We start from the raw sequence: 20135 nt of genomic DNA, 5'->3' as shown, positions 1-20135 counted from the left end.
TTGAACAAGCGTTGTTAAATTTATAGTTGCGACGAAAGGTTATAGACAAAGATGACCGCTTATAAAAAATTACTGCCGTTAACCTCCAAAGAGACACACCCCGAGTGGTATTTGCAAAAATATTAATTTTATATGTTAATAATGATGTTAATTGATTAATTCATTGACTTGTCTTGACATTAACCAAGACATTTTAAACATTGGTTTATGCAATAATTTCTATGATATTTTCTACATACGACTTATGACAGTTATGACAAAAGATCTCGGATTACCGCAACTATCTAACCCGCAATGACCTCCGCAAGTGCAATACGATATACAACTTTACATTAATTGGCAGTTAAAATGCCTGCGCATAATGAAGCGTTGAATTAACTACCTACGACGACCGGCCCTCACGTAACGTAATACCCATTTTTGACATGTCGTAGTACCTAACCTATAAACGCTCGATTGATATTATGAGTGGTCAATAATGTCAATATCAAAGGTCAAAGAGCTACCTGCCACTTTCACTATCGTATAGCTAGTCTGAAGAGGCGACGGCCGCTCTAGGCGGATGCACGCGACCTTCGTCAGTTTGCCCAGGTACTTAGCGCCTAGATTAGCGGTCGAAGTTCGGAGAGTGTATAACATAACCCGGTGGCGTCACCTCCACCTTGACACAATAACGACATAAACATAAACTGTCCATATAATCTCCCGCATTCTCCTTGTGACTTATGAATCTTGTGTCATATCAGTGAAAATGCCAAAGATATGCTTAAAATATGATTTGGAAGTTATTCGGGTTAACGGCGCAACAAAGTTGTTGACATATGATAAAAACTTGGATGTTACATTATCACACGGCAGACGTGGATTCGCGACTTACATCGCATTAAATATGTAAATATAGTGGTTACCTACTGCTAATATCTTAAGCTACCTAATATGCTTAAAGAAATACTGAATATCGATAGATAGCAGAGTAAGGTTTTTTTACCAGTGTGTTATTCTAAGAGGACGGTATGACATTTCTGGTTTCTATTTCCATATCAGATTTATGCTCATCTTAACTTAAAAGTAGACAATTATTAATTACTACTTACAAATTATATTATAAGTTCGTAAAAACACACGTCAATCGGTACCTACTGTGATAAGACAACCGACAAGTAAAAACATATACAGCATAGCACATATAAATATAGACGTAAAATGTAGCATTAAAATGTCTTCCAAAGAAATAAATACCTAATAAATGACATGAGCATGCACAAGATCCGCTTTATTTATGCATACATGACTAACATATAATAAAGATGCGGAATATGCGACAGGTTCGCGTGATATAAATAATATGGTGAGGCTATGCTCAGACGTAGCGTCACGAGGAAAACTCATTCCTTCGTTGCCGTGACCAGATTACTGGAGATCAGTTTCTAGCCTCGTAAAACAATATGCTATATTCTCCATTTTAATAACCAAAGGATATGCATAAATATATCACTGTGCCTGTGAATTAAATTGTGTCAAGGAAATATGTGTATTATTATCATTACATTTAAAGGACGCATTATTCCAAAATCATGAGCTATGCATCCAGCAGTCAGATAATACAGGAACGAATTGATTTTCTTCGTATTAATACTTAGGGCATACTGAAAATTCCTGGACTGGCCACTTGGAAAAAATAAGTTGTCTCATACATATATCAGAATCCAGAAACTTTCAGTATGGCCCACGTACCCTGTAAATTGACATGCACATCCCAATATTTGACCGTTACTGTTAAATATTGTACATAAAACAAGTCAACTTAGGGATATTCTAAGATAATTGATCTAAAATCCACGCGTCATAATCATAACTTCAATAATGACGCATGTGGTCTCTGCCCAGTGTTTTTAATTGGCATTCCGAAACCATAACAAAAGTGTTCTTGGGCAGAATCCGTAAGTTCCTATAAAAATGCTTGGGTAGAGTAAATATAAATTACGTTTGTAATAGTTCAATATAAACGGCACATATCGAATAGATACAACAATACAACCTTAGCTATATAATTCACTATCCTATTCGAATTCACTCGAAAGATTTAAGTTTAACATTGTGCACTCGAGCGTGCGGGGTGTATAAGATAATATATTCGGCAGCCAAGCTTTGTATCTAAACACGGCGAATGTAGGTGTTTGGATTTCTGTGCCAAACCATTGTTAGCGAAATTCGCCGTTTAAAAATGCGAAATGATCCTTTCAAATGCTTCCACGTTTACGGGCCAGAGGCGTAAATAGTTTTGATGTGTGGTATGTGGTGGATGTGAGGTTGGTGTGGCCGATCGGCGGGTTAACCGCATTTTGGGCCAGCCCAGTCGCATGCTTGTATAAGGTCCGATAAACCGATCAGCATATAATATCCTTAGTGCTTTTTTCTTTTGAATGACAAAGCCGTCCACCGAGACAGGTACGCACATCGCATCCTAATGCAGAGCTATTTATATGGACCTCACGCGACGTGAAACATTTTAATACTCTGACAAAGGTCTTTGATTTCTGACAACTGAACTTTTGTCCAATTAAAAACAGATTGAATATTAAACTTAATTGTTTTCAAAGTGTCCAATTTAGCGAAAGTTTGTATTCGTAAATTGCACGTAAATTAATTACAACTCATAATTAATAATCTGGTCAACTGTGCTTTAATTTGAAAATGGCAATAGTGTTAATAGCAATATGGGTTATCAAATAGATTCAATTAAACAAATAGAATCCCATTAATTCTATTTAATTGCTGTCGCTAATTGCTACATAAGTTCCCTGCAGCAGCAATTTAGGATAGAAATCTAAAACAGGTTGTCTTTTCACATGAGGTTATCATACAGGTACGCTAACAAAGTGAAGAAGTGCCTAATTAACTCGGAACAAAACAACAAAACTACTGCTACGTGCTGAGTAAAATAAAATGGTATTACGTTGTCATGAAAAACATTGTAGGTACATACGTCATTTTGATCCATAAAACTACAAATTCAGAGCTAAATCTCACTGAAACAAACCCACAGCGAATTTCAGGTTTAGGCAATTCGTCTGGTATGATGAGCTTTTCATCGCGTTTTTACGCCGCTTCTTTCATAGAAAATGCCCTTATGTAGGTATATAATTTTTCACCATACCAGCTCGTAAAGGCTCTCTTTATCCTTCAAAAACTGATAAGAAAGTTTCATTTTATCCACAAGAGTGGCAATGTAATTTGGGGTTCCCTTACTCAGGAATCAATATTAGCCGAAAGAGTTAAACAACTTTACCCCCTTGTAAAACAAATAACTACTTTTCCCTCGGGTACCTACTATGGTTACTTAGTCCTTATAGGTAGGAAAAAAGCTGTAAATATTATATTCATAATAATTAAAGGGCCTGTTTCTACTTATATTATATGTGTATTGCCGGATACCAATTGATTCAAAGGAAAGCTATACACACTGCAAATCAGTATTTTTCCTAAAGACATTCACTACTGTATCCGAGTCTGCCGTGCGCTCAACCGAAACCTCGATTGTGTATTTTCTGAACCAGGTTCAAGCGGTAGTTAACAGTCTTGCAATTTCATCTCCACGGAGTGTACAATATAACGCTTTGGTGTTAGAGGTGTTACCTAAAACACCTACGTTACACATGTGACTTTAGTCTATTTCAGCTGCAACATTTCTTTATAATTTGAATTGCAGTATTACTGCAGAAATTTTAATCAAATGCTAATTGAAGTAACATAAGAAGTGAATTTTCAGGCAAAGTGATATTGTAATATCGCTTTACTTTTATATCTTACACCCATATAAGCGTCGATACCTACATAGTACCTTTTTATATAGGTAGTTATTATTTACACAGTCGCCTTCAGATACTTATATCGCAGCGGCGAAGGTGTTCATAAATATCTGAAAAAACTTTCTTTTGCTAAGGTGTTGCACTTTGCATGTTCAGATATTTTTCAGCACCTTGGCCGCTCCGATATAACTGATGGCAACTGTATCATAAAAACCTGTTTTTAACCGACTTCAATTTCATAGAAGGAGGAGGTTCTGTATTCGGTTGTGGCTATTTTTTTTTTTTTCTATGTACGTTCACCGATTACTCCGACATCCGTAGTCCGATTTGAGTAATTCTTTTTTTGTTTGAAAGGAGCTACCTCCGAGTTAGTCCCATTTTAATTTGGTTCTGTTTTGATGATGGGATCCACGAGGAATTGAGGGAACTCCTCAATTTTTAAAGGCATATGCATGGTGTTTTGGGCGTTTTCTTAAGCAACTCGAGCATTTTCTCCCGAAAACCACCAATTTGATGAAGTAGACCTGATGATGATGATTATTTTGATGATAATGATGATGATTTCTTTAAATGTAAGTATGTTCAGCGATTACTCCGGCACCTGTGAACCGATTTGAGTAATTATTTTTTTGTTTGGAAGAAGTTACCTCCAAGATGTTTCCGTATTATATTTGGTTCTGGTCTGATGATGGAATCCCTGAGGAATTGAGGGAACTCCTCAATTTTAAAGGCACGTGTTAAGTGATTTCGGGGTTTTCTAAAGTAACTCGAGCATTTGCTTCCGAAAACCACCAATTTGATGTACTGCAACTGTAGCCTTACCACGAGTTTGACATTGACATATTCGCTAACGTCTTATGCATCTAAATGTAACTTTTTATGCATCTCGCTCACATTAAGGTTAGTACGAGCGAGATGCATAGGAAGTAAAAAGTTAAAAGTTAAAAGTTACACACATGCTAGCGAATATATCAATGTCAAACTCGTGGTAAGCTGGTAAGGCTACTGATCGGGGGTTAGGGTTAGGAGTTAAGGGGTCAGGGATTAAGGGGTCGGGGAATGGCGGTTGAAGGGTTGCTGGTTCAGGATCGAGGGGTTCCTGGATCAGGGGTTGATGTGCTGTGAGGTTGAGTGATCGGGGAGCTGAGGGATTGGGTCAGTGGCGGGGCGGGCGGATGGATTTAGTTGACAGGAATTATAATTTCCCAGACGGACTCGAGAAAATTCCTGATTACATATTTAACAAAGTAATAGGTACACGAATTTAGTGTTAAACATGATCTTGTTTTTCATTCATGCGTCGCGCTCTTAACAATGCGTTAAAACTAAAAATGGTAAAATAAAAACTTCGTACAAAAAAAATGAAACCGACTTGAAAATAAAATATTATGAAATAAAATATTATCCTTTTTTATGTCTATGCTTTACCAACTGATATGTTTGAAGTCGGTGCCAAGCCAAGTAGTAACAATACCAGTCAAAAATAATCAGCTTTATGGCTATAAATCCCATTAGAACTGTACTAATAACTATTATAAATGTGTAAAGAATTCTGTCTGCCTCTTTGTCGCCTTTTCATGGCTAAACAACTGAACCGCTTTAGGTGAAATTTAGCAAGAAGGTAAATTCCTTGAATTGTTTTATATTTTGAAATGTAGTCCTCTGGATAAGGGACGGGAAATAACTCAGTCTCAATCCCACACTTGCGTGCTATAGACTGTTCGAGCATTAGTAAGAAATGCTCTTTAAAAAATACGACGGCAAAAAAATGCATTTATATTTACACTAATGTGCCGACAAACATGGTACGGACTGCGCCAAGAAAGTTTGATCGTGTGTTCTTAGGTCCAGTCGACGTCAATGATATGTTTACACTTTTGCACCTTACTCCTTTGTAATAAGGCGAAAAGTGTAAACATATTTTTAACGTCGACTGTACCTACAGAAAGTACGTTCATTGTCGTTGTGGAAGGCAATCCAACGTAGGTAAATCCTTATCGAATCGCACCAAAGTCATGGTATGCTTCAAAATTTGGCTTGGCACCGACTTCAAACATATCAGTTGGTAACGCATAGAGATCAAAAAGGATAATATTTTGTTTCATCCTTTTTGAAGTCGGTTTCATTTTTTTTGTAAAAAGTTTTTATAAGTTCACTAGTTCAAACTAGTTTTGCTAAGTGCCTTGGTGAAGACTAAACACACAACTGTAGTCACATGATGCAACCACATTTAAAGAAAACAGAAAATATTCTTGAAACCGGATATATAGGTAAGTATATACCTACTATAGATAAATTAAGTAAACCAGACGCAACGATCTCATACAATGGAAATTTGACATACTTTTATTCCATTTCGCATGTGGCACACGTGTAAGTTGATGTTATCCGCGAAAATAAGAATAAATCGCCTGCATGTCTTGTGTCTCAATTTCTTTTTAGCACGTGAAATGCGATAAGTAGGTAACATATTTTTTTCACTTGACACCTCCAAAAATAGCTGGTGACACAACAACCACACGAGGTTTAAAAACGACCCCTACTAATTTACCATTCGTAAAGTTAACATCATCACGTCAATATGATATACAATAAATACCTTCGTCGCGATAGCAAAAAAAAAGTTAACATGTTTAACACGTTCCAAATATATCTATATAGAATTAACTAAGATTCACAAATAGTAGGTTCCCAATTTATGATAATTTATCATAAAGAGATTTAGGTTCCACTATATATTTTCTATTGAAAGTTACCGAAGTTCATGGAAGAATCAATGCCGACAGCTTTGATAGGTACAGACAGGCCGGGAGCGGTTTATAGCGATATAAAATAAATCAAAACAAGAAAATAAGAAACAACTTTTTTTCTTGATTGAACGGTCCAATAACTTGATAACAGGATAGGTAAATATATATTTTTAATTCCTGAACATCAACTAGAACATCAAGATAATTCAATTTGCCTTCAAATACGAAACCACCAGAAGTTATGCTTAAGTATAATAAAATATATTTGCCTACCCGAATAAAATACATCCTTAGGTAAATACCTTCATACATAAAATTGATACCAACTAAGAGACAACGCACAGCCTAAACTGTCACTGGAGATATTTCAGTATAACCTAGGAATTTGAGACATATAAGTACGGACTTCCGGTTCGAGCGCCATCTTGATGGCACGCGGCGAGATTAATTGATTCGTTTTTTTTCTCATTAATATTGTTTAAAGTGTAATATCGATAGCCTATTATACAGTAAACTAATGTGGTAGTGTGCAGTGAATGGAGAATTTATCTTGAAGCACGTTTAACCATCATTTTGGAGTCTACGGCCGGTTGTCCACGTGTTTCTTGTAAAGCCCGCTATCGCTTTACAAGAGCTAAATCACCGTACACTGTCTTGTACTAACCGTACAATTTCAATCGTTTTACCCTGCTACTACGACCTTGACACTGGCGAAATAGCCCCAATGGGCTGAAGCCATTTTTTTAAAAGAATGACATATAAGTACGAATATTAAAATACTCTTCAATTTTTTTTGAGAAATTCGAACCCTCGGGTGGTATTCTACGTGGACCAAGTCAAAAAAAAACTTTTTTCACGCATACAAGTCTTAAATAAAAATGTAATATGAAATTCTATACAAAACATTTATATTTATTTTACGAGCAGTTAAATTTTAGCAACCGCAGGACCTCGAAAGTCTAGAATGACATCATAAAAACACTTCTAAACAATGATATTTAGACATCGATTGAGTAAATGCCCAACCCAAGAGTAGCAGTTGAGTAATCCTGACGACTCAGCGAGGCATAATCAATATATTATACAAACTGTTTCTCATCGGGTCGTAAGGTCATTAGGTAGAAATATTGACTGTTGACACTTTTTAACAATCCATTTAATGCTGCCTTTTGAACGTCTCTGATATGTTTAAATTCAAAAGTAAACCTTAACGTGTTGAATAATATTTTCTTTTCGCAACTTTTCTGTTAAATAGAAACTGAATGTCGTTAGGTTGAAGTTTAGCGGCAGTCTCATCGCTTTATTCAATTTATTGTGCTCTTTGTCGCTTCACAGTGGCTAGATGGCTTCATCTTTTAAAACAGATTATGACTTATCTTATTTTCATAGCACAGTCTGTCTTTATAAATCTGACCACGGCTTAAAGCACTTTTGTAAATGCATTTAGATTGTGATTTTAAATAAAAACAAATTTTAGGGCAATTTTTACATTAAAGCAATTTCATTTTCGCTAAGTAAAAAGTCAAGTTATCTAACTTCTGATTTAACGGTTCTTGTAAATATATAATTAGATTTGTCCTTAGTTGGACGCTATAAAAACAGCTGTAGTTAAAATGTAAATGAAACACTTATTTGTTATTTGTATTCTTGGGCGACGACTGTGTTGTAATAAACTATTCAAATTAGATACTATACGCAAAAACATTATTTTCACCTCAGCAGCTCGAACAAGGGTACTTTGCTTCTTAAAAATAGTGAGCAAAATGCGATTTTGCTCACTGAGTGAGACAAAATGACATTCAAGTGACATTTATAGTCAAATGTCATTTCAACATGCGGGGTCTAATACAAGTCCGAAATACTTGGATTCTATTATCTCTGTCCCTTTCACACTGTTAGCAAAAAGAAACAGACGAAAAAAAGTTTAAACGACATTCAACGGTATATTGACTGTTTATAATAGACCCCCGAAAAACTTCAGAACGCGTCGTTCCAAACCACGTACGAGCTCCGTACGAGTATGAATTCTTAATAATTATTTAATTACAATAAAGTTTAAGATTTGATAAAAATACTATATTTTAGGTATTTTATTGTACAATTAAAATAATGAACTCAAAAAATACACAGATTATCACGCAAAATGAATTATTTTACTTTTAAGAATTTCTACTATAGTTGACAAATAGTACGTATCCGCAATTCGGACCGTATCTTACAAAGTTTTTTTTTACAAAAAAAAAGTGTCAGTTGATGTTTTTTTATTTCCATACTATTTTACTGAAATTTATTATTCCCTACGTTTTGTTTTTGTGTTCGATTGCGGTAATTAAACTTAATTGTTTGTATATCTTAAGAAAACATGAGTGCATAGGTATTAAGTGACGAAGAAGGATTACATTTTTCAAGTTGTCTAATAGGTATGTTCTCACTGCTAAGGTGTGAATAATTTTGTGTACTACACGAGATCAAAGTTATTTACAGCTCGTGCGCTTTTGAGTCCCTTCCTACGCTCAAGATTCTAAATTAGAGAATTAGAATCTATTATAGAATCTTTCGCTTGCACGGGACTCAAAATAAGCACTCGAAGAAATATCAAACTTTGATCTCTTGTTGTACAAATAACTATCTCGGCATCCCACAAAAAAAATACGGCGCACACTCGTAAGCTCGAGCGCCTACCGCCATTATTTAGCAAAGTAGCGGTAATGAAACGCCTCATGGAATAAAACGTTTCCTTGATGTGGTTTTCATTATAAACTGAAATAAATGTCATATACTAAGAAAAAGTGACCAAGGCCTCCAGTGGTTTTCATTGTTCATCACTTAACTGTTGTTGATGTTACGTTATAAAGTTACACGTTTGTCATTGGGTTATGTTAACAAACAGGTTTCGTGTATAATAAGCAATTAACATGTCCCTTAATTTATAGCTTGAATTACAAAACATTTTAAGTCTATTGATACTTCGTAAGTCGGTCCGAGCCGCATTCATTATTTTGCGGAAAAATAAAATATTGCTAACTTGCGACCTGGGGGCCGATTTTTGAATTTCGACCGCTCGATTTCGTGTATTTCGTTCAATAATATCTCCACTACTAACCATTTAAATTCTACTAATAGAATTGAAAACGAGTGGTCTACACCACTCGATTCCAAATTTCTATCGCTCGTATTTCAAAAATTAACATTTCGCCGTTATTCACCGATTTTCGAGTGACGAAATCGAGCGATCGAAATTCAAAAATCGCCCCCCTGGTGCCCGTTTCCCCGTCCGTGGCGTTTACCCGTCAGCGGGAGCAATCGCGACGTTTCCAAACGAGTTATTTTTTGCTTCAATAATAAAATAAGCAAACAGCCACGTCAGATTCATTTTTTCTCACAATATCTTAATTCTAAAGACAACAGTTGAAGCAGGAAAGTGGACCTTGTATTTATTTACATTTTTATTGTTACAGGCATCGTTAGCTTTAGTACTAGCTAGCGAGCAAGCTGCAAGTGAAACTAATACGAACAGTACGAAAACGTCGGCATCAGTTGGGCGAAATGGCCGGCAGTACTACGGCCCCGTCGACCAGGGCAACAACGAGGTAGTCGTCGACATCGAGGACGACGAGAAGACGCAGTACTATGAAACCAATTATGATACTAGTAAGCACCTTTTTTATTTAATTCAAAAATACATCCTGACCGAAAAAGGTATATTCTGTCTTTGATACCTGCAAAACAAATTTGAAGAGCAGACTTTTTGTGCAATGATTGCGTAAATCACTGAACGAGTTTTTTAAATTATCCCATTTTAGAAGTTTTTTCAAAGTACATTGTTTAGCTACAGTCAGCGTCGAATGGTGCTCCCACATTGGCTGTTATAAAATGATATATACCTAACATTGTGTGACTGGGACAACATAACTGTTATATACAACATAATTATAAAATGTTATTATAACATTTTATAACTGCCAATATGTAAGCACCAAAATAAACATTCGGCCGAATGTGAATAAATAGTTTTGCAATGCATTAAGCCGCTATCTATTTGATCTTGTCTATACCATCGCCTCCAACAAACGTTCGTCGTCGTTTTTATCAGGCGTATATATTTATAATGCTTCGACTAGTCTTTCCTCGCAAGTCTTTTTTTTTATTGCTCCTTGCACAAATAGTTTCTTTTGAAGTCGTCAGAAAGAATTTTATTTGTTTTACGATGGTATAAAGTGTTTAAACTCTCGTGCTAATATTGATAACCGAGCAAGCGAAACACTCCAACATTAAATCACGAGCGTATGGAGTGGTTAGAACAGTGGAATCTTAAGCGTTGCGAGGGATAAACAAACTTTGCAAGCGAGTGAAATACACATCTTTTTCACCACACCAACGCGAAGAAAAAATTGACTATAAAACGTTACATGTACAAATGAATCCAAAGGAACGCTAAATTAAATATAAGTCATTCAAAAACATCAAAGACAACTCAATCAGCCAACATGCAAAATCAACTAAAAAAAACTTTGCATCAACATACCACCACTTACTTGCCACTCTCATGAATAAAATGAAGATCAGTATTAGAAGGATAAAGAGAGCACTGATTTAAACTTTCACGATTTTTACACATTAAATACGCGATTATGTCCCGTTGTACAATTCAATAATGTATAAAGAGAGCGTTTAGGAGGTGGTGTGGTGAAAAGTTAATTAATTAATAATCGCCTAGAGCTTTTCCTACTAGTATAATACGATAAAACGATACAGATAGACTCTTTCGTGCAAACATTTAAATAGTGAATAGGTTACAAACGGCAGGCAATGTATCCGTGCGTAACGAAACCCCCTGTTAGAATCACTAACGAGGCCTAGCTCACGTAATCAGTGTTGCCAGGTCCAATCTGAAAAATCCAGAAGATACATGTCCTAAAAATCAGGAGATTTGAAATAAAATCAGGAGACAAAATTTATGTCATAAAAATAATTTAAATTCATATATTATTTGTGTTATACCTCGGTTCATTGATTTTATTATATTTTTATCATTTTTATTAATTTAATTAATGTAATTTAATTTGAATAAATATGATACTAAATTGAAAAAATAAATTAAAATACTAATTTATAATTTTAAGTTGTATTGATTTTTATAATTTTAATCTTGTACATATGGCAGAACCAAACTAACCGACATCCTAGAAAGAATAGACCCCCAAAAATGGAGATGGACTGGCCACATGTTGAGATCACGACAAGAAAAGTGGAGCCAAATCATAACGAATTGGTATCCAAGAGATGGCAAAAGAAGTCAAGGACGACAAAAAATGCGCTGGGAGGATGAGCTGAAGCTCACTGCGGGATCAAAATGGAGAAGAGTTGCCCAAGACCCGAAACAATGGAAGCAATTGGAGGAGGCCTTTGCCAACAGACACACTGAGTTGAGAGACTTCTTATAGAAATAGAAGCCAAAAAACATTATTAACTAAATTCTCTCACCCAGTTTATGGGGCTATATAATTAAAATAAATAAATGTAATTTGTAAGAAAAATTCAAAATAAATCTGTTATAATACTTAAATATGCTACACCACACATAAGGAAATGCAGAAAGTAACTAACCAAAGTAGTGTATCATACAAAATATAATAAAGTTTTTGCTTTGGCTTGCAGAACCTTGACGTAAAATTTTATTTATGTAATAATATTAAATGGTTGTGAACACAAGTGAACTTCTAAAATCCAGGAGATTTTTCGGAAAAATCAGGAGATCAGGAGATACACCCCGAAATCAGGAGATATCCTGGAAAATCGGGAGATCTGGCAACACTGCACGTGCAATCTACTGGGGATAAATTAATTGTCGCCCGACTTTACGTAACCGTCTTTAATTTTATTTCGATTAAGTTACATTCACATTGCACGAGGCAAGAAATTAATTTTATTGATTTAATACTATCATTGCTGCATACCTTGCGAGGACATTATGACAAAATATTGTTTGGCCATTTAATATGCCACCTGTTGCACTTCGTAGCAAAAAAAAAGAAATTAACTTTTTTAAGAAGGTTCATACATTATGGGAATACTATAATGCTATCGAAATTCGCAAAACGAATACCTACAACACAATAATCAAATCATTATATAAGTAGGTAGGTACCTAATCTAAAATAAAAGCGGCCAAGTGCGAGTCGGACTCGCCCATGAAGGGTTCCGTAGCAGCAAGTAACATAATAAAATTGCGGTTTACGTCATAAATACGTATTAAAAAAAAACTACTTACTAGATCTCGTTCAAACCAATTTTCGATGGAAGTTTGCATGGTAATGTACATCATATATTTTTTTTAATTTTATCATTCTCTTATTTTAGAAATTACGCCCCCCCCCCCCCCGTAATTTCTAAAAATTACCACTTTGGAAGTGTCTCTCGCGCAAACTATTCAGTTTAGAAAAAAACGATATTAGAAACCTCGATATCATTTTTGAAGACCTATCCATGGATATCCCACACGTATGGGTTTGATGAAAAAAAAATTTTGAGTTTCAGTTCTAAGTATGGGGAACCCCCAAAATGTATTGTTTTTTTTCTACTTTTGTGTGAAAATCTTAATGCGGTTCACAGAATACATCTACTTACCAAGTTTCAACAATATAGTTCTTATAGTTTCGGAAAAAGTGGCTGTGACATACGGACGGACAGACAGACAGACAGACAGACAGACAGACATGACGAATCCATAAGGGTTCCGTTTTTTGCCATTTGGCTACGGAACCGTAAAAACCAGTAAAAAAAAATTGCACCCTAATGTAGGTAAGTAGGTACATATTGTATTGTACATGCTGCCAGAATCTTTGGTACGATGTAGCGGGTACCATTTGCAAATGTATTTATTTTAATTTTTAGATTTTTAACATTTAATTTGTTATAAAATTTTAACGTGTTTATTGTATATACCTATTTAAAAACCATCCAATAAGTAGTTCTCTCATAAACAGAACTTCGTTTTTCAAAATGTTGTCTCAATAAAGATAAAGAAACCAAAAAATGTAAGGCTTTGAAATAAATAAATCAATGAATTGTCGTCCTTGAGATCTAGTTTTACTACCAAGATTCTAAAAGATAGAAAGTGGCTTTTATATGGAATCAATCGGCGAAAATCCCAACGTTCTGGGCAATTTCTCGAGCGTTAAATGTCCGGGAAAATCGAAAATAGGGACTTTTGTGTGCAGACTTTTATTGAGAGTGGTTATTGAATTCGAATAGGTACTTTAGTGTAGTATATTTATTTAGAGAAGGTAATAACTACGTAATGCCACGTATACGCAATTAAAAACGAACTTAGTATGTAACTATTTTTACAAGTATTTAAAAGATGTAGAGTATTTCTAACTAACGAAACCTCATTCTTGTACATAAATGTTGCAGTAGGTAACCTTACGGCTATAAATGATATGAAAAAGATAAATTAATATACTTATATAGATGTTTCTATTTTAACCTCGTCTTTTCAAATAAGTAATCCTGACCGAATTTTTAGTCATCTTGTTTTTAGGGTTCCGTACCCAAAGGGTAAAAGGGGACCCTATTACTAGGACTCCGCTGTCCGTCCGTCCGTCCGTCCGTCTGTCTGTCACCAGGCTGTATCTCACGAACCGTGATAGCTAGACAGTTGAAATTTTCACAGATGATGTATTTCTGTTGCCGCTATAACAACAAATACTAAAAACAGAATAAAATAAAGATTTAAGTGGGGCTCCCATACAACAAACGTGATTTTTGACCGAAGTTAAGCAACGTCGGGCGGGGTCAGTACTTGGATGGGTGACCGTTTTTTTTGCCGTTTTTTGCATTATGGTACGGAACCCCTCGTGCGCGAGTCCGACTCGCACTTGCCCGGTTTTTTTTTTCGAGAATTGTTTTTTCTTCTCTATACAGCACAACCGAGCTGAACCCACGATTTTAACCACCACACCCATATTTAATTAAATACATATTTACCAAGTGACCTCTTCAATAACCTCTAGATCGCTCGGCCAGGGCGGCACGCATCGTATTTCTTGAGTACCGTAAAATGGGGTGAGTAGGGTTCGCGGGGAGAGTTGGGTTATGGATGTGGGGAGAAGCGATGAAATGGGGGTGAGATGGGATTTTAAGGCTACTGCTACAAAAATAATGTATTCCAATTTAAAATGGAGCTATAGTAATACTTATAATAAAAAAGAACGATCCAACAATCTTCCAAAATCACCTTTGTATGAAAACCCCACTCACCCCAAATACGAGGGACTACGGGGTGAGGTGGGATTTTCTGTTTATCGTCAAAGTTATGAAATGAAACTACCCCACATAAAATAAAAACTAAAATAGGCACTTATTATATACACCATTCAGTTTGCATAAATATGTAAAAATAAAATGTTATCGAGGTTTGAATGTCAGTTTTGCACCTACTCACCCCATTTTACGGTATATACAATTTTTAAAAGGTTAGTCCCCATTGATCTTACTCATAAATAGGTGCATAGTACACGCTTGCACATTCTATCCGGTGATCTCGACTTAGGTATTTTTGGTATATTTATCAAGAGAGATGGTGCTGCCATCTTTATACAACTACCCCCCACAAGCTTAGGCAAGTAGAAATCCTTCAAATTATTAATAGGTAAATTATTATACCTTATTCCAGACGCATACGGTTTCGGCTACGACGTGGGCCCGAACGGCCAGTTCCACCACGAGAACCGCGGCCCAGACGGCGTCACGTACGGCTGCTACGGCTACGTGGACCCAGACGGAGTGTTGCGCGCCACGCACTACGTCGCCGACAGCCATGGCTACCGCGTCATCGAGCCCGAGAAACCTGTCGAGGTGTTCCCGGACGAGAAACACGAGTATGACGAAAAGTGAGTATCTATGAATATAAACAAAATATGGAAACATATAGCGTATGGAAATACGCTACACTACGCATGGCTACGCGGTCCCAGTACATGTCATCTTGAAACTTAAGTCATTGTCAATAGAGGTGACAGCAAGGTGTCATCTATTGGGCATTAGCATGTCGAGCACTAGTATTTACCTTACCGCATTGTTGAGCTCGAGTATGAGAAAAAGTGAATACCTATCTACCGTAAGAATTTAAACAGGAATGGAGCATTACCCGGGGCTATTCCGTCCAACGTCCACGCATGTATTTTCGTCTATTACTGTTCTTTCTGCTTTAGCATTCTTCTTAGCATATTTTGAGTACCTTTGTCATGGATAAATTAACTCTTAAGTCTTAGAGGTAAATTCTCTTTATAATTACTTAGAGGTAAATTCTCTATAAAATTCGTGTTTGAACGGGGAAACGCGGTATCCGTAGACTGCTGGTGAGGCACACCATTGACCATTGGTGATTGACATTTGATTATCGGCTTGATTATAATTATTTGAGATACCTAGTTGAGATTGAGATACACTGTTAAAACCTTTCTGGTTAAGGATGACTCACGTTAGACCGGGCCGTGGCCGGGCCGGAGCTTCCGGAGCTTCGTTTTCTATGGAAAGCACCACGTGATCACCGATCAGCCGTCATAGAAAATGTCATGTCGGACGCCTCGGTCCGGGCACGGCCCGGTCTAGCGTTTGTCATCCTTTATTCGTGAACATATATTTAGGTACCTACGGAATGTAGAAGAAAAACGTATTGATTACTACTTACAATGCACGTGTTTAGTCTTAGCCCGTTGAATTAAATTAATTAATGTCCCTTTGTTCCTACAATTAAGGTAAAAGCTTTTGGGTCGCTCAATAGCTTTGCCCTCGTTTCAACCTTCCGATGGAAATTTAGCCTGGGATCACTTTTAAATTTATGATTTATGATACGTCACCCGTAATTCAATTCAATACTTAATTTACATAACATGAATAAAATGCCTTTTAATTATAATTGGAGGAAATGCAATGAAACCAATTCAACAAAGAGGTTGCAATTTCCATTTGTCAATAAAATTGTCAAGTACGGTAAATAAAAGCGAGCAATCAGAGCCCCGGCTGCCAGATAACAATAGGTAAAGATTTACCGAGCTCTGATCTGACTCGCTGCGGGTTAAAATTGCAATCAAAGTCAATTGACGCCTGGGTACCTATATTTTTCTCTGTTAAACACAAACCCAAATATGTTTAATATTATGAAAAGTAAATCCACGTAATAAAATAGCCAACATTAATCCTAAAATATTCTCACACAAACGTTTTAATAACTAAATTCCGCAAGGAAATTCGCATCCAAATCTTCGTCAATACACTCGCATACAGATTGTCGAGATTAAAACATAAATAAACGGAACAGAACAACGGACGGGTTGAGAGTTGAGAAACCGCAGCAGACGGAAATTCGACGTCCAATTTCTTCAGAACTTTCGCGTCAATTTTTTCATCTCCAGTTGAGCAGATTTCTATGTCGGCATTATACCCCGCAATTCTTTTATTCTTCGAACAAAAGATTTAAGGCGAGACTTCTTATTAACTTGTCTGTGCAATGGCTTTGTAAAGTAGTCGAGCATGAAAGGGATGTAAACCTAAATAGTTGTCTAAATATATAAGTAGACATATATATGTATATATTAAGAGCAATGACTTTTGGATAGCCTCCCTCCATTTCTTTTCTACTCGAATATTTATCGTTATTTACCCCTTTGCCGTAAAACATTAAGGCGTCTGCTTATGCTTATAATGTCATTGTAAAACTAAATAGGTAATTATTGTATATGTAGGTACTTACGGTATTGGCGCAAATAAATAAACGAATTAATTAATTAATAAGGGTTGGGCAGCATATTACTGTATTCGTATAACTTCCCAATTGATTATGATGGCATGGAATGACCCGATATCAACCTGATATTTATACAATTTGTTCTTTCCAGCTCCGTGGACAACAAACCGATCAAAGGCCAGATAATTCCGTACGACAAGTTGTACTTCCCGAAGGGATGCGGCCGCACGCCCGGCGGTGTTCCGGCCAAGCCGATACCGGTGCCCCCTCGCCCTCCGAAGCCGCCCACCGACAGCACTGGTGGGGCCAGCCACCCTATACCCTCTAGACCTGGTGAGCTTTTTTTTAGAAGTACGAGTGCATTATCCGCACGCAGGCTGATTAACATAAATCGGCACTAAGGTAGTTCAATTTTAGCAAACGTATGTAAATACGATTAAGGGCCAGTTGCACCAACCACATTTAACGGACTGATTAACGTCAATCAGCAGTGTAGTATGAAACTTCCCATACAATAAAATTTTGCGAACGCTTTAACGGTGACAGACGGTTTGGTGCAACCGACCCTAAAGCAATTTGGTGTAACCGGTTCCGATCGAAAACACTTCATAGTATCAAAATAAATATTTGTTTTTGGAAAAGCCACATCAATCATACACTTGTACCAATTCAAAGTGAACAGTGCTTTTTCCGCAACCAGTAAAATAAAGTAAATTGACAAATGACAACATTGAACAAAAAAACGTAAGTAATCTTATCAATTCTAAATTCAATATAAATCCAGGGACCCTCACGTTTAAACATTTATGCAAAAGAAATTTAGGCTGTAAGAGAAAGCGTGCCGAAGAATAGGCAAACCTGGAAAGATAGGTATTCTACTTTTAATTAAAATCGGTAAACGAAACCTAAACAGAAAATTGTAAATTGTTAAATATTTATTTTGGGGCGAGTAGATAAAAAATGCCTTCCACATTTTACCAATTTCTAAATTCGTAAACGAGACGATATTAAAATAAGTTGTCTCTTATTACGTTTTGGGTATCCAATAAATAAATCGCACTTAAGGACAAGTTTAACGAAACGACACAATAAAAGAAACAATCAGATTATTTTTTCGATAAAAAAGCCGGTCGAAAACAAGCGACGATCCCGGCCTTCAATCAGATCAGTTAGTAACCCGATAGTCGAGACTGATTTACAAAGTAAAAGTAAATAAATCGTGTAACTTTACAAGACCTCCCGGCTTAAGTGCCCGTTAGGCTGGCTTGCTGTCACTATTATTCATTTTTATACGTAACAAGCACCAATTACAACAATCACTAAGTAAATAAAACCCCGTATTTATTGGCGTGCCAACTTCTGTTGTTTCTGTCTTTTAAAATCTTTTATTTATAAATATGCAGAGAACGCCTGTGGTAAAATGTTTAACAAAAATATGCTTCACTTCATAATTATGGTTTTCCAATACTGAAACCGATTTAGTTCTAAGTACCTATTTGTATTGCCACTTTCAGTTGACTACAAAAAAAATACTATTAGAGTTAATAACGTCTACTATACTAACTTCGCTTCTTACACTTATGATAATTATGTACTCATTACACCATTTAGTTAGATAATATCCAAATGGTGTATTTGATTATCTCGATGAATTGAGAATAAACTGTAAATTTTCCTGCCTACAGGTGGTTCAGGCGGATACTACCCGGGCCAACCTGGCGCTCCCGGCGCTCCCGGCGCTCCAGGCACCCCTGGTAAGCACCTTGTTATGGCTCCTCTACACGTTGGCCCAACCTATTGGTCCAAAATGTTGGGACAACGTGTAGAGGGGTATTGGTGTCGGATGGCTTTTGGCGCGCGGGTTGGCGATGAGTTGGCCGCGGTGTCGGTTTTTCGGCCGCACATCATAGGGATTGGCCAAGCGATTGCGGTACGCATCTACACGTGGCCCAATCCACAGTGCGTGCTCGAACGCGGTCGAGTGCGGACGTTTGTGCTCAGTATCAATTTTAGTTTTTTTTTTAATTAAAATGACGAGTATGTGGCGTCGTTATGGAAGTAATGAAGGAATAGGAAATTTACGCAGACAGTACATTTACAATTTAAATAAATAAATATAACAATACATACTTATAGTTAAATAAATGAATATTATATACAGCTTGGCAAAAAAGAGTAGAAATTAAAAAGTGACTGTAGTGTCGTCCCTTTCAAACCAATAAATATAAGAAAACAGGACGACACTACAGTGTTGCCACTTTTTAATTTCTACTCTTTTTTGCCAAGCTGTACATATCTAACTATATATAGTAAGTAACTACATTGCACAATTTGCACAGCTATATTGGTAAGCTAGTAACAAAATAAAATAAAATTATAATATGTGACGTTCCACGGGAAAAGGTACCTTATGAGGGTTTCTAGTTTCGGAGATATGAAATGTTTTGTAAAGAGGTGAAAAAATGCTCAATTTTTTTTTATTGTGTGATCTGAAACCTTAATGCGTAACGTTTGTTTACCTGTTTTTATTTTTGTTATAAGTTAGTTATAAGCCTAGTAATGTCGTCTCAGAGTTTAGTAGAAAAGGTACCTTATGGAAAAAAGATTGAAAATTCCCAAAAAAACTAGTCAATACGGGAAAAGAAGTTTGGTAGAGAACTGTATTAGCATTCTGCAAAACTAATTTGATAATTTCAGTTCTGGTTGGGGCGCCTCGCAAATATTATAACCGTACATAGACCGACATCACAAATCCAAGTAGCCTGCTATTATACCAAAGTTACTCTCGTCAAGTCGTTCTTAACTAGAATAATCTTCATTTGGTTT

The 20135-nt window shown here is 36.3% G+C and overlaps 1 protein-coding gene across 1 annotated transcript in view; it reads left to right on the top strand.

The window, feature by feature from the left end:
• Window positions 1–20135, top strand: part of LOC134793765 (collagen alpha-1(III) chain-like) — a 56836-nt gene that overhangs the window by 12693 nt on the left and 24008 nt on the right. The window contains exons 2-4 of the mRNA XM_063765437.1: window positions 10018–10210; window positions 15237–15453; window positions 17461–17642. Of these exons, the coding sequence (XP_063621507.1) occupies window positions 10018–10210; window positions 15237–15453; window positions 17461–17642 (592 nt within the window). The remainder of the gene's footprint in view (window positions 1–10017; window positions 10211–15236; window positions 15454–17460; window positions 17643–20135) is intronic.

The sequence above is a fragment of the Cydia splendana genome, chromosome 9 (assembly GCF_910591565.1).
Source record: "Cydia splendana chromosome 9, ilCydSple1.2, whole genome shotgun sequence".
Classification (NCBI taxonomy): Eukaryota; Metazoa; Arthropoda; class Insecta; order Lepidoptera; family Tortricidae; genus Cydia; species Cydia splendana.
This window is presented reverse-complemented; position numbering and strand designations above follow the sequence as displayed.